Genomic DNA, 14439 nt, shown 5'->3' with positions numbered 1-14439 from the left:
AGGTGTGTGGGTGTGGGTGTGTGTACGCAAGTGCCTGTGTGTGGGGGCAAGTGTGTGTGTGTGCGCGCGCGCTAGACCATAAATGTACGTAAAACAAGAATCAGTGAAATGATACTTTCTTGCAGCCCCGCAAATTAAAAGTATATATACTTTTGTGTGTGTATACACACATGTATGTATATTTGTGTGTGTGTGTGTGTGTGTGTGTGTGTGTGTGTGTGTGTGTGTGTGTGTGTGTGTGTGTGTGTGTGTGTGTGTGTGTGTGTGTGTGTGTGTGTACTCTGCTGTTTAATGCATTCCAGGCTAACCGGTAATTCGGGAATGCACAACAGGTGCAATCTGAAAATTCTCGTTTTCACCATCGCAGGAATACAAATCCGATCGTGCCACATTAAAACCCTTCTGTGTCCTTTAGTAGTGGCATTATTTTTTTGGCTGTGTTTGAAATAGCCTACTACATACTACTGGCGTACTGCTTGGGCCCCAAATCGGTATCCAGTATCCACTACTGCGAGGACCAGTATGCAGTATCCAGTATGTAGTAGGCTATTTCGATGTCTTGTTCCAAATGAGATTTAGACAATTGTAACCAACTCTATCATAACCATAACAATATCAAATGATGAAGGTTAATATTGTTGTTTCACAAGCTTAATTACTCCATTTGCCGTATTATGTAAAGCTGTTTTATGTTGTCTATTTGAAATTGATTAGAAACCTTACCAAAAAAGTGCCAGAATATTTGTCACTGGAAAAATGAAGGTAAGTTTTTTTTTTTTCTCCAATGTTTACAATATTGTGTTCTGTGGCTATTCTGTAGCTTATAGTACGCGTTGTAAAATAGGGTCAGCGTTTGGTAATCGGAAATTCAACAGGAATTCAGGAGGAATTTCTGTAGGTAATAAAACTACCAAAATTTCACTGACAATCCTAAACTTTTGTCGATTTGCAGTAGTCTAGCGCCCCTAGCGTCCGGTTGGCCGGCGTGACGCACACTTCATTACACGGGCGCGCGTAGGGCGTGATTGCGCGGCCCCTCCCCCCTCCACAGTCTATCTGGAAAAAGAAAAAAAAACTTTTTTGTATCGAAGGAATCAACAGCCGCCATCTTGTCGCGGCTCGGAATCGGGATTTCGATACAGCACTATTTTTTTATTTTGAAGCGGCGCGTCCGAAGCGAGCTTTGACGATATTGTTTGGCACGAAACGACGCATTTAAGTCACAACGAAGGTTATTTTGCCGAAAAATCCTGGAATTAAGCGGTGTTCGTCGGCCACGAAACCCTCGTATATCTGATTTCCCCTTCAGAGCGGCGCTTCGGTCCGTATCTCGGTCCGAACAGTATTGTTTACTGGGAAGTCGTCGGAGGACAGACAGCATCGAAGGGACAATTTTGCAAAAATACACTATTTTTATGCAATTATGCATTTTTAAGGAGATTCAAACGGTTTTTGCACGAAATTTTTTTGACGTCAAAAAAAAATAAGGTTGTTTGATGGTGCACATTTAACGTCGCTCGAGGACACATGCAAGAATTCCTGTGGATATTTAAAATTTCAATTTTAACTTTTATTTCTCGAAAATAAATATTTTCCTGGAGGTAATTTAACGATGATAATGTGGGTGTTGGGTGTTGGATTATCATGGGGTGAATGGCGGTGGCGACGCGGGGCGCTGTTGTTGCTTTTTTGAAATCCTCACTCGCTGCTAGCTAGCTAGCTAGCAACCCTCCAAAATCGTGCAAGAAAGTAAGTTGGTGGAAGACACTTTTCCGTCGAAAGGATTTTCATTTTTTCGATTGTTTGGTTGAGAAGTTCATCTATTTACTGAAATGTCTGAAAATCTGCTTGATGGACCCCCAAATCCAAAGAGAGCGAAGCTGACACCTGCTCTTTCGTCCGCCCCGGATGGTCCAGGTAAGGCGCAGGCCCGTGTTCACGGTGTTCAAGTAAACGTGGACGAGGTTGTTCTGCACCGTCGGCGTGTCAGGAAGACCAAACACGGCCGTTCAGACACCACACAAAGAGTACCGTCCTGTTCGGTGGGTTTTAAATGACCAAGTTAGGCTTAACTAAGCTGCGTCTCGTTTCGTAAGAAGTCAGGTTGCTGTCAGTTACTTTGCCATCAGTGCCAACAACTCAGCACTTGGTTAACTTTGCCTGTGTGCCTGGTTAACTTTCCGCCATCATCAAACTGGCTCGCACGGTGATGGTTCACCTCTAGTAACTCTGTGTGCTGGTGAAAGCGGTTCCCCTCACATCCCACGTCAACTACACGTTTCTTTAGAGTGATTTGTAGAATAGATGCGTACGCTACGTGTCCAGAGTATCTTAAGTTAACCACACGCTTGCTGTAACGATGGGATGTATTTTCACTGCAAAGCAGAACTTCAATTACCACTGTTGTTGGTTCAGATGAAACCATCGCGCTGCTACTACTCTGCAAGTCCTCCCAGTTGAACATCTCCACTTACCAAAGTGACTCACCCATAATGTAGTATTGCGTCATTTTTTGTAAGCACACCCCAGGACATTTCGAGTGGTTTAACAGTTTCGTTATATTCTAACTGCAAATTAGTTCGGGTTTCAGGATGAACATCTTTTCTGCTTCACCGTTTAAGCATTTCGGTCTTCTGCAGCAAGCACCACAGTACACACGGATCTTGCAGGGCATAATGTGTTTGAAGGAGAGCAGGACCGTCGTGCTCATGGCCTTCCAGTAAGGTCTTCATATTTTCTTCTGCAGGCAACGCCGGACACTCGGATCAAAAGTATATGTTGGCTGTTGTAAATCATTTTGGAAAATCACAAGTCGGACATGTGTGTAATTGCCTGCTTTCTGAATAATTTTAAGCATCAATACATATTTGCCATAAATGGATGGATTTATAATGGTAATTTTACATGGCAGTTGTGGGAGCTTAAATTAATAACACTAGCTAGTGCAATAACCTGAGTTTTAAAAGAATTTCACAGCATTTATACTATACCTAAGTAATTACACCTGTACTGGTGGGGTGAAAGTAAAGTTGTAAATTGACTATAAACATTAATGCATGTTAAATACCGACATTTGTCATTGAGGTAATAGTCAGCCAGAGGATAGTATACTAGACACTTAAAGTTTCAGAAACGTGCATGCATCTTATGCATTACCCGAATAAGATGGCAATTAGTTGAAGTCCTGCTTATGTTTTCTTTAAACCTAAGTAGACTAATGGGTCAAACATAGTTCCACACACAAGTATGTTATATACAAGTATACAGTATGTTATTAAAAATGCCATTTTCTAAGTAACATTTTAAGTTACTTCATTCTGTAGAATCAACAACACTGTAGCAGTTATGGATACAATGGTGTATGCTGCCATGCTGAGCTCGGGGTTTTAAGCAGTTATCTGCTATTACCAATTACTGAGGCAGGGCTGTTGTTGTTAGTCCCTTAAGCAGTACAGATGTGTGTCGTGCCCTCTTTAGTAGATGTAATAAAGCATCATACTTGAAGGGGACAAGGGCCTGTTTTTGTTGATGCTGCTGTGCATTACGTAGCTAGTTGGTGGTGTTTGTTGTAGCTTTTCTTTACAAACTTTGATATGCGTAGAAAAGTTGTATTTCATTCACAGAGCACATAAAAGGTTTGGTAAAGTCTAGGCAAGCATTAAATGTGTGCAACTGAGTCTTTCTGAGTGCGTTGTTTTACACTCATTAACATGTCTGGATGTCCATATGCTCTCACTCATTCACAGACCACAGGTGAACTGTTTTAGTGGCATCCAAAGTGAAAAAAGGTTCAGTTGTCATTTGAAATTATGCTTAGATTAGGAGTGCAATGAATAGTCAAAACTAGAATTTGACACAATTTTTTAACTCAGTGATTTGTTTGTTGCTTCATTGCTATCATTTTTCATGGAATGCACTGATGTATGAACATACCGCTTATTGGAGTGAATAGTGTTGTCAAGCTCCTCCTGAGCGTGAGAGCGTCTCCAAACTTCTCCAGAGCGTGAGAGCGTCTCCAAACTTCTCCAGAGCGAGAGAGCGTCTCCAAACTCCCCCAGAGCGAGAGAGCGTCTCCAAACTCCCCCAGAGCGAGAGAGCGTCTCCAAACTCCCCCAGAGCGAGGGAGCGTCTCCAAACTCCTCCAGAGCGTGGGAGCGTCTCCAACCTCCTCCAGAGCGAGGGAGCGTCTCCAACCTCCTCCAGAGCGAGGGAGCGTCTCCAACCTCCTCTGGAGCGAGAGAGCGTCTCCAACCTCCTCCAGAGCGAGGGAGCGTCTCCAAACTCCCCCAGAGCGTCGGAGCGTCTCCAACCTCCTCCAGAGCGTCGGAGCGTCTCCAAACTCCTCCAGAGCGTCGGAGCGTCTCCAAACTCCTCCAGAGCGTGAGAGCGTCTCCAAACTCCTCCAGAGCGTGAGAGCGTCTCCAAACTCCTCCAGAGCGTCGGAGCGTCTCCAACCTCCTCCAGAGCGTCGGAGCGTCTCCAACCTCCTCCAGAGCGAGGGAGCGTCTCCAACCTCCTCCAGAGCGAGGGAGCGTCTCCAACCTCCTCCAGAGCGAGGGAGCGTCTCCAACCTCCTCCAGAGCGTGGGAGCGTCTCCAACCTCCTCCAGAGCGTGGGAGCGTCTCCAACCTCCTCCAGAGCGAGGGAGCGTCTCCAACCTCCTCCAGAGCGAGGGAGCGTCTCCAACCTCTTCCAGAGCGTGAGAGCGTCTCCAAACTCCTCCAGAGCGAGGGAGCGTCTCCAACCTCCTCCAGAACGAGGGAGCGTCTCCAACCTCCTCCAGAGCGAGGGAGCGTCTCCAACCTCCTCCAGAGCGAGGGAGCGTCTCCAACCTCCTCCAGAGCGAGGGAGCGTCTCCAACCTCCTCCAGAGCGAGGGAGCGTCTCCAACCTCCTCCAGAGCGAGGGAGCGTCTCCAACCTCCTCCAGAGCGAGGGAGCGTCTCCAAACTCCTCCAGAGCGAGGGAGCGTCTCACTCCGAACTTCTCCAAAACAGTTGTGGACATTTGCAAAGCTGACCTTACCTGGCAGGGGATCACATTGGACATGCTGGAGTGTTTGAAAAGGGAGAACGTCGGCTCTCTGGATGTTGAACACTCATCTTAGTAAATGACTTGACTAGCTAGGTGATGCTTAAAACGAATCGGGTTACTTTATAGTAAGAGTTGTAACATTAATTTTTTTAATGCATTTTGTCTTGATCAATCATCTGTTGATTGAGTCGAACACAGTAGAGGGCTGACTGGGAATGGGTGTAGCTGTAATTTAATCCACAGTTATGGGGACAAAACCAAAAAAAAAAAAATTCCAGGAATTGGCATACTTCATAGTATTCCCATGGGCCGTGAAAACGGCAATAAAATGACTGAACTGTGCCGTAGCAGCATGAGTGCAGTCTTTCATATGTTTTAATCCAGAACGTCCTCCTCATCTGTACTAAGGTGAGTCTCCCCCCCCCCCCCCCCCCCTTTACACATCAAGTAGTGCTTAAATATGCTCTGAATTTACAGTCTTAAATTTTGAATGTCATGGTGACGTTTAGAGCTGGAGAATGCTTTCCTGACGCGTTTCCTCATACTCCTATGCGTGTGCCCAGTGTAGGTTGCATTAGAATGAATTCAAATGATTTATGGGTGTGTTTGAGCTTCTTTGAACATGTCCTTTGGAAAAAACACAGTAACACGCCTAATAACTTGCACCTCTGTTTGTTATGAAAGTGGACTTAGACTGGCAGCGTTAATTTATAACATATGACACTGTGCATTTCAATATCTACACTGGATTCTAGAGTCAAGAACAAACCATATGGCTTGAATGAACATTTTTGAAAAATGCAGTATTGGAGTTTAAAAGACTAGCCCTAATGTTAACACATTTGGCTGGCAAGAGTTTTACATTTAATGCAGTTTAAAGAGGAGCTGAAGCTGTTTCACAGAATGTGCCTTTCTGTTTTTGACCTTCAGTTTTTCTTTGACTTTCAGATGGATTGTTTGATTTATGTAATTAAAGCAAAACTGCTTTAGTTTTGTTCTGATTTATTGCTACTAATTTGCTTCTTGTTGGTGTTAAACCTGTGTTTATTTCCCCCGTCCAGGTGTTTAGACAAGATTTTCGGACAGAAATCGTTTCCTCAAAATGAGCCTTTACTTAAATAAGATGTGGGTTTATTTGGTGATGGATTTTAATAGGAGAAGGTATATGGTAGAAATACATGCATGACTGCATGTGTAGAAGTGAGCGGATGATGTGCTGTAGTAAAATCCCTCCAGGGCTCCTGAATAAAGGTAATGGTTTCACCAGTGAGCCGTAGATTCAGTCAGGCCTGACTATTTGACTGTATGTGGAGTATTCATGGTCTCACAGAGCAGAGAGAAGTCCCACAGCAGTTCTACGCTGCATTCTGTATTCTCCGCTGCTGTTTTTCAAGTGGCGTACAAAAAAAAACCCCAAATGTTCAACCTAAGGGGAAAGTTACTGAATTTGCATGTTCAATATGTAAATGGTGACAGGTACAACTGGAGATATTGATTTCATATCCCCATCGTTCATGGTGTTCCTCATTTAACAAGGGTCTTCCCTCATAGATGGTCACATGTCTGGTATACATCTTCTGTTTTTATAGCCTAAATGAAAGTTGACACAGCCTATTTCTTCTGAAATAGTGCAGCCTATGATGCTGGCAAGAAGTCCGGCAGTGACATGAGGGCACTCCAGAGTCCTGTATTTAAACAAAAAAGAATAATCGTATTGAAACGATACACATGTGACTCGGCTGCTGTACTGTTTGTCTGTCTTCACATAGAACACACTGGTTCGTAGAGTTTGCGTTCAGAGCGGAGCAGTAAGGGAGTGTGTGTCTGCTCCTAAAGTCCGGAGCAGTGAATCATAGCCGTGAGACCTCGGAGGTCTGACGGATGGGTGGGGAGGTACGAGGAGGGCACACGTTTGCTGTCTTATCTCCTGACTGGAAGCCCCGAAAAATGTCATCACTCCTCCAAATGGCGCGTAACCTAAAGCTGGACGTTCCCGGCAAAGGCCAGAAGTCGGGCCAGGGGGGTTCCGCTAGAATAACCGCTCGCAGCTCTGAGGCAGGAAGACACAAGGCATCTCCAGAGCGGCGGGACCGACACAGACTCTGACTGAATGTAATACTCGAACGTGCTCTGAGCAAAATGTTGTGCTGTTTGGCTTCAGGGAGTTCGAAACAACTTAATGGATTGTGCTTGCGCAGAATAAAAAGTTGTGCAGTTTTAGATTTATAACCGCCATCCGGTTTCTCACTAGCCATCGCTCTTGGATGGATGTAATTTTGCAGAACCTGCTATAACCACAAGCACAAACTATATGCATTATATGCACTTTGACGATATGCTCTTCCTCCCTGGTCTGTGCCATAGAGCTACCAGGCAGCAGAACACGGTGGGAAGACAAAACAGATGTGATTTTGTCTTTGTCTGGATCTGTGACTTGAGTAACTTTATGAAATGCAAAAGTACCCATTGACACAGACCCATTGATGTGAATAATAGTGCATAGCACATGAGGTAGTGCTTATTTAAATTAGGTCATATGTACATCCTTTTTAGCAGAATAGAGCAATGCCTATTTGTGCTTTTTGTGCGATTGTGGTGTCTTTTAACTTTTAACAGTGCACACCTTTTCTGTAAAGATAGTATTTCCAAATCTATGAGAAGCTTTCTGCAGCCATGTTGTTGATGATCCAGCAGCATGTCTCCAGCTATAGCTGTTGCACGTTAGGGAAGACGAATAGAACAAAAAGTGTAACCGATATATATCACAATGAGAGAGTTTTCTGAAATTTTACATATGCAAATGATACATATCTGATTTGATAGCTAATTAAATATGCTCTGATTTTCATACATTTCAAGAACAGAAAACTGAACGGTGGATAATGTTTTCAGTCACACACACATACACACACACACACACACACACACTTCCCTTATGATTTTAGGTATGAAATAATTCAATAATAATAACAAAGAATGGCAATAAAGAACAATGTGATAACATGCAGATTATTGATCCTGTTCCCTTGTTGTGTGTGTAGGACTATTTTATAGATTGGCTTGTCCAGAGCAAAACCCCAAAAATAATTAAACTTGAATGTCCTTTGTTTGTTTTGCTATGCCACATTACCTTACTGTTCTCTGCCACTAAAGGAAAAGCCTGTATGGTAAAGGTAAATCTTACGACAAGGCACAAAATACAAAATGAAACTGCACTTCATTCATTCATTCATTCATTCACTTTATAATTGTACTATATTATATGCTGCTTGTACTATCAGCCATTGCCGTGTACCTGAAAGTTCCCAAAGTTAAAGCAGTGTCAGAGAATGCTGTGTGACTCATTTGAACAAGTCACTTCAGAAATTGACACCTGCCAATGACATTTCACGCTTGTATTTAAAACACCCTCTTTCTTTCACGACTTGTTGCTGATACAAAGGAAATGGCTCTGTTTGGAACCAATAGCGTTGTGCAGGACACAGGGTTCTTTACAGCGATACCTGTGATGACTTGTTGTGATGTTTAGCACTGTACCTGTGGTGACAGTGGTACATGCTGCATTAGAATGCTAACCTTTTGGAGAAATCCTAAGATGCAAAGTAGTGTAGAAACACTAACAGTAGTGTAGAAGTATATAAAACAAACACCTAAATGTGTGGATGTTCTTTCCTCTCAAAGAGGATAAGGTATGGGGCTTTTAAAGTCCTGTATGTTTTATCTGTCCCATTTTTTCCTTTGAGTCTTGATTATTCGTTATTGCCTGCAATAACACATCCAGATTGTTGAAGTTCTGCAGTTATTTGAGGTAAAGTCAGCAATTTTCAGTCTTTTTGCACCATCACCGCCAAGCATTATAATAGCAAAAGTGAGCAATAACTGTCTGTGTGTTTGATGTGGTTAATTATCAGCTGGTATCTGGTCGTATTTTGTAATCTAATGTGGCCCTTGCTAACATTTTAACCTCTCAAATTGGAGCCTTGTATGCAACAAAACAAATTGAACAATATCATATTTTAGGAAAGTTGGGTTGAGTAAAAAGAGCAAATTATTTTTTACAGTGTAATAACAAGGAGAGGCGGTGATAAAGCGAGACAGACGTGAGAAAGGGAGCAGCAGCTGTGCGAGACACAAACGGCACACTAGCTAGCGAGTTTTGTTAACTGAATTAACTAGACACTCGCTAATCATCAAAGGCGAAACTACAAAATTCACCCTTCGCCTTGCTAACCGTCTGTGTGTGACGAAACGATGAGTGTCCACCGGTGTTGGCACAGCACTGGATGTTTGTCCTGTTCGTTCTCGCCGTCCCAAGATTTCTTCTTAGACAGTAGACGGCCAGGATGCTCCAGCCGCTTGCACCATTTTGTTGCTGGTCTTACTGCAGACTTGAAGAACAACGCACCGTGGTTCCTCTATGAGCACTGTGGTCAATGTTACATGACCGGTGGTATGTCAACTACATGGCCAGGTCACGTTAACAAATTGTCAAACGTACTAGCTAGAAGTAGCATTTCTTCACTTAACTACAGCAAGAACGGCTACGTGCTGTGTCTCATGTCCTAGACTGTTAGGCCTGACTTTTTATTGCTCGCTAGTGAAACTAAAGCCTCAACCAGTGAGAGACTGGCAGTCTTCTGAGTCACCCAGTCTTCTTATCATGAAAACTGTAGACATTTCAGGAGTTGTACTGACCTACAGCTGTACTGATCAGAGTAGTTTATTTTAGGCCAAGTGCTTTTCAACCTAATCTCTTATTTAGTTCATCTCTAGTGTAGAGTCAAACGGTTTGTAGTAGACATGTTTTGCTGTGGTCATAGCAAGAATGGAAAACATTTGCCTTGAAAATGGTTGTAGTGGCAGCTTAAGATGAGTGTTAAGTAGTAGAGATGTAACAGTACACTGAAGTCATGGTTTGGTTAATATCGCATTTTGGATACAATAGGGAGGAAAATGGCAACACCCTCACATTCATAAGTCTGGTATTCATTTAATTGTTTTTGAACAGACAGTTCAAATAGTAATGGTTAGGGATGTCCCGATCCAGCTTTTTGAACTTCCGATCCGATACCGATATTTATTTGAACTTCCGATCCGATACCGATATCGGCCGATACCGATACCGGCCTATCCGAGCATGTATTAAAGTTTAAAGTTATTTAGCCAACTTACTTTGTTGTCAAACTCATGTTGAAAAGCGTTTTACTCTTGATAAAAAGTAGCCAGCTGAATTAGGTGTGTTTGAATAATACACAATGGTTCGTAAGGAGAAACTGACCTGTTTATTTAGCAATTAATAAACTCAAAATAGACAAAATATTAAATAACAAACAGAAATAGCATCAGTAAACCAAGGATTAAAAAGCCACAAGTGCAAATAATATTGTAAATTATATTTTAAAAAAAAACACACACAACCTGAGTGGAAAATAGTCTATTATTAACATTAACATTAACATCCATCAGTGATCTTGAACAAGTGTAAACCAAAGCTAAAAAAAAAATCCGTGCACATATCGTAAACTAATTAAAAGCAAAATGCCTTCTACTCCACACTTTGCTGCTCCATCCCCATCTATACACTCCCTTCAATTCAAACGTTTCTGCCAGTGTTAGTTGTGTAGGACCTTTCTTTTTGTCTTCGGTTTTCATTAGAAACTCGTCATGTTGTTTATGGTGGTATTTCGCTAAATGCTTGATTAGATTGGTGGTATTAAAAGTTCTTACAGCTTTACCACAACGCTTGACTTTACTGTGGCATATGTTGCACTCTACCTCTTCGTCTTTGTCATCCTTTAAGGTAAAATAATCCCACACAACTGACCGAAACTTCAAATTTAAACGGCGGTCCGAGATGCCACGGAGCTAAATTGGGGCAGAAACTACGCTCGTGTGCTGAAGGTGTGCTGGAAAATGCGGACCGGATTTTACTCTCACTAGCAAAAACTGCAATGGATTATCTAAATGGACTTGAAAAAAAAAACTGGATCGGGAGTCTGGATCGGCATTTTCTCGTGTCTGCCGATCCGATACCGATACGCATTTTTTGCTAATATCGGCGGCCGATCCGATCCAAATATCGGATCGGGACAACCCTAGTAATGGTGCTGGTGCAACCTCTAGTGTGTTGAGCAGTGGGGAACCGTCAGGGCCATCTACGCCCTCTCAGAGGGCCTAAAATATTCATATAATATAATATATTCATATAAACATAAATATATATATAATTAAATTTATCCTATTTTATTTTGTCTACTTACAGTTTAACAATCGACATCTAAACAATTACAAAAATATAAGCAAATAAATTAAATTATTCAACTGTGTCTATTCAATCTGTGTTGGAATGTGAGGGGTTAAGTGGAAGCCTGTGAGCCTGTGTCTCCCCCTATCAGGACTGTGATGCCCGCTGTTCGTTTACAGAGGGCCTGGCAGTTATAATCCAGCGCAATACCAGTTTCAAATGACAGTAAAATTGACCAATCATATCTTCACTTTTAGAGGGCATCTAGTACAGATATTATTGTTTATTGCGTTTCTAAAGCTGTACTGTCATCTCAATTTTTTATTTTTAAAATTGCAGTTAATTAGGAGAGGAAACTAATTTTATTTGGGGGGGGGATGGGAGCGGGCCCAGGTTTAATGGTCACGGTTCTACTGGTGTTGAGTAAATGAAACTATGAACATACACTCTCGGTTTTTATGTAGGCCTGATAACAAAAGACAGTGAGTCACAATCAACTACAAAAGTCCAGCCTGATGGATGTAAATGCCAGTTGCTTCAGTGGTGTTTTTGGCCCTGTCTGATTAGAAAAGCAGCAGGGTAAACATCAGACCCCTCCTGTTTTGATTTGATCCAATGATTAACTTTCATAGAAAATTGCGCTGTTTTTACTCCACATACACATTGTGCACCCATACAGAAACAAAGTGGTCATATTATGTTTTAAGGATGCATGGACTCCAAATTTCACCAGTTGTTACCTTTTGGCATTTTCCAGATTGACCAGAGAATGATGGATCAGTGTGTCTGTGCAGCTCCATAAATGTATGAAAAAATTGTGTACTGTTGTTACTTTAAAAACGTTTGGATTTTAATCCAAAATCTTACACAATTGTCGTAGCCTAGATTTAAATAGTGAAGCTAAATGTATGTTCAGGCAGCACATCAGACACACAGCACAGTGGAACACATTTCACCATTGTGTTTAGGTGAAACGCACATTTGGGCGATTGTATCACAATTTTAAGTAATGGTTAACAAAATAAAAAATGACATCATCTCTCAAACCTCTTCCAGCCTTTCGGCTACATGTTGGTAGTGTTCACATCCTACTAGAGATGCAGCCCGAAGGGGCACACGGCATGGAAGCAGGTACCCACTGGTTTGGTCACACCACCTGTTGGTCACACCAAGGTCACATCGGTAGTGACTGCTGGTTGAGGGTGCCTGTGGATCTTGGTGGGGACTGAGGATGCAGTAGTGTCTGTGTAATTACTTTGCACATTTCAGTTACTGTTTCGTATTAAAATTCACAATTTAAGTTTTTGCTTTATATTGCATCACTTCCATAATGTTGTCTTTTAAAATTCAGAGTTTGTAGAAAACCTGTAATCCCCCATAGGTTTGTTTGTTTGATGTCACATTCGTTAGGCTCATAGAATGCTTTAGTGATTTCGTAGCGTAAATGATCGAATTATGAATGTTGTAGATTTTCCTCTCTTCTGCTGTAGATTACGTTAAAAAGGTATGCAAATGAATTCTCCAATACTAAGCTTGCCCATGCTCAAAGGCGTTTCATTAACCAGTGTTGGTCCAGAACTGCCAGCCTACTTCTCCAAAAGAGAGAACCCGGGTCGTGCCCACTATAACTGGGCAGGGATGGCACCAATCCTTTGGGAGAGCAGTTGTCAGACCTGCTTTTTACAAATGATTTTCTGCTGAAGCTTTGCCAAGACATTTTCTCATGTCTCTCATCCTCTGGCATGTTTGTGTTAGTTTTGCATTTGATGCATTTTATAAATAATTTTTTTGTTTCCTAAGATTTATTGGCTTCTCTAGACAGAAATCTGTCTGATAAGATGTATTTTTGTCAACACAATACGAACACGTACAGTAAACACACTGCAAATGACGCGCTCAATAATTTTTAAAAAATTTGACCTATAAGATGAAACATTCACACAATTTGGCCAGTCATATTAAGAGCCAACCGGCCAATAGCTACTTATTAAACAGATGTGAAGCGTAAACCATTACGTTTGAGGGTAGAAACTGGCCGATAAGGGAGAGAAGGTACTGTGATTAAACCACCCCAATAAGAGTGGCATGGACATGCTAGTAGAAATCAAATCTCATCTCAGATTTAGATGACCTAGCACGATTTTTCTCCTTTCTTATGCCTCAATGTCCTGATGTCCTGAAGTGCATCTGAGTGGAATGTTGATACAAATCAGTGTTTCTAATCACGTGGTCTGTAAAACGTAGCTATGAGGTAATTTTTTCTGTTTGTGCGGTCAGTGAACGTTGACGCGGCGAGTGTTTCTAATGATCTGCGGTCACACCGGTCCGCTGTTCGTGGTTCTGGTCCGAGGTGAGGCGTCACGACTCTGCTCTGAGCAGCTTGTCTATGCGCGGGCCCCCAGAAACCCGAGCAGTTGTGCGCCGCACCCGCGTGTACACACGCTCTGCAAAGAAGTGGGAGGCCAGCCAAATCCAGACAGGTGTGCGCACACACAGACACGTGCGCCGCGTAGCCTTAAACGAAAGGCTCGCCCGCCCCGCGCCGTGTCCTCGAGTCTTCACGCGTCTCCTCACCAGCGTAAGTGAACTGGGGGAGTTGGTTTGTTTTTTGTGCTTGCACTCAAGGGGCTGGGCACCTTTTGCCTCGTTCTGGTGGGATAGTTCTGACTCTGACTTGATTGAACGTGCGTTGTGTCATGTAAAAATTGTTCAGCCAGAGAGCAGTCTGGAATTTTCTTCCAGTGACCCGTCGTTTAGTTACAGAGCCAGGGCCCATGGGTTTTTGGTGAGGGGGAGAGCGTTTTGGGCTCAGGGACAGTGATGCAGGCAGAGTGCTGGGGTTCCTGTGGACCACAGGAGTGCTGCACCTGTCCCGGCCCAGACACCCAGCCCACACACCCGTCCACCCACCATCAGGCAACAGCTGCAGCTGCCCAGCCAGGCTATTTATAGTCCACCAGCCGCGTGTCTGTGGCCAGCTGGGGGGAGGGGGAGTGTTTGGGGTGGGGGAAGGGGAGTTGTAAAGAGTGAATGAGGAGAGAGAGAGGTGGGGGGGGGCAGCTAGGATAGTGTTGTGCTGGGGGTGGTTTTGGAGTACCAGAGCATGAAGTGTGTAACGTTGAGGAGAGCGGAAGTACATTGGAGGGGGTCACTTTTGAGAGGG

The 14439-nt window shown here is 43.0% G+C and overlaps 1 protein-coding gene across 3 annotated transcripts in view; it reads left to right on the top strand.

Annotated features, from left to right (window-relative positions):
- The first annotated feature begins 1097 nt into the window (after window positions 1–1097).
- The window catches only part of crebbpa (CREB binding lysine acetyltransferase a), a 44636-nt gene continuing 31294 nt past the window's right edge, over window positions 1098–14439 (top strand). For all 3 annotated transcript variants that reach the window (XM_076985174.1, XM_076985173.1, XM_076985172.1), the window contains exon 1: window positions 1098–1917. In XM_076985174.1, the coding sequence (XP_076841289.1) occupies window positions 1833–1917 (85 nt within the window). In that variant the 5' untranslated portion in view covers window positions 1098–1832. The remainder of the gene's footprint in view (window positions 1918–14439) is intronic.

This window comes from Brachyhypopomus gauderio, unplaced genomic scaffold, assembly GCF_052324685.1.
Source record: "Brachyhypopomus gauderio isolate BG-103 unplaced genomic scaffold, BGAUD_0.2 sc37, whole genome shotgun sequence".
NCBI lineage: Eukaryota > Metazoa > Chordata > Actinopteri > Gymnotiformes > Hypopomidae > Brachyhypopomus > Brachyhypopomus gauderio.
The sequence above is the reverse complement of the archived record's forward strand: the minus strand, read 5'-3'. Positions and strand labels throughout refer to the sequence as shown.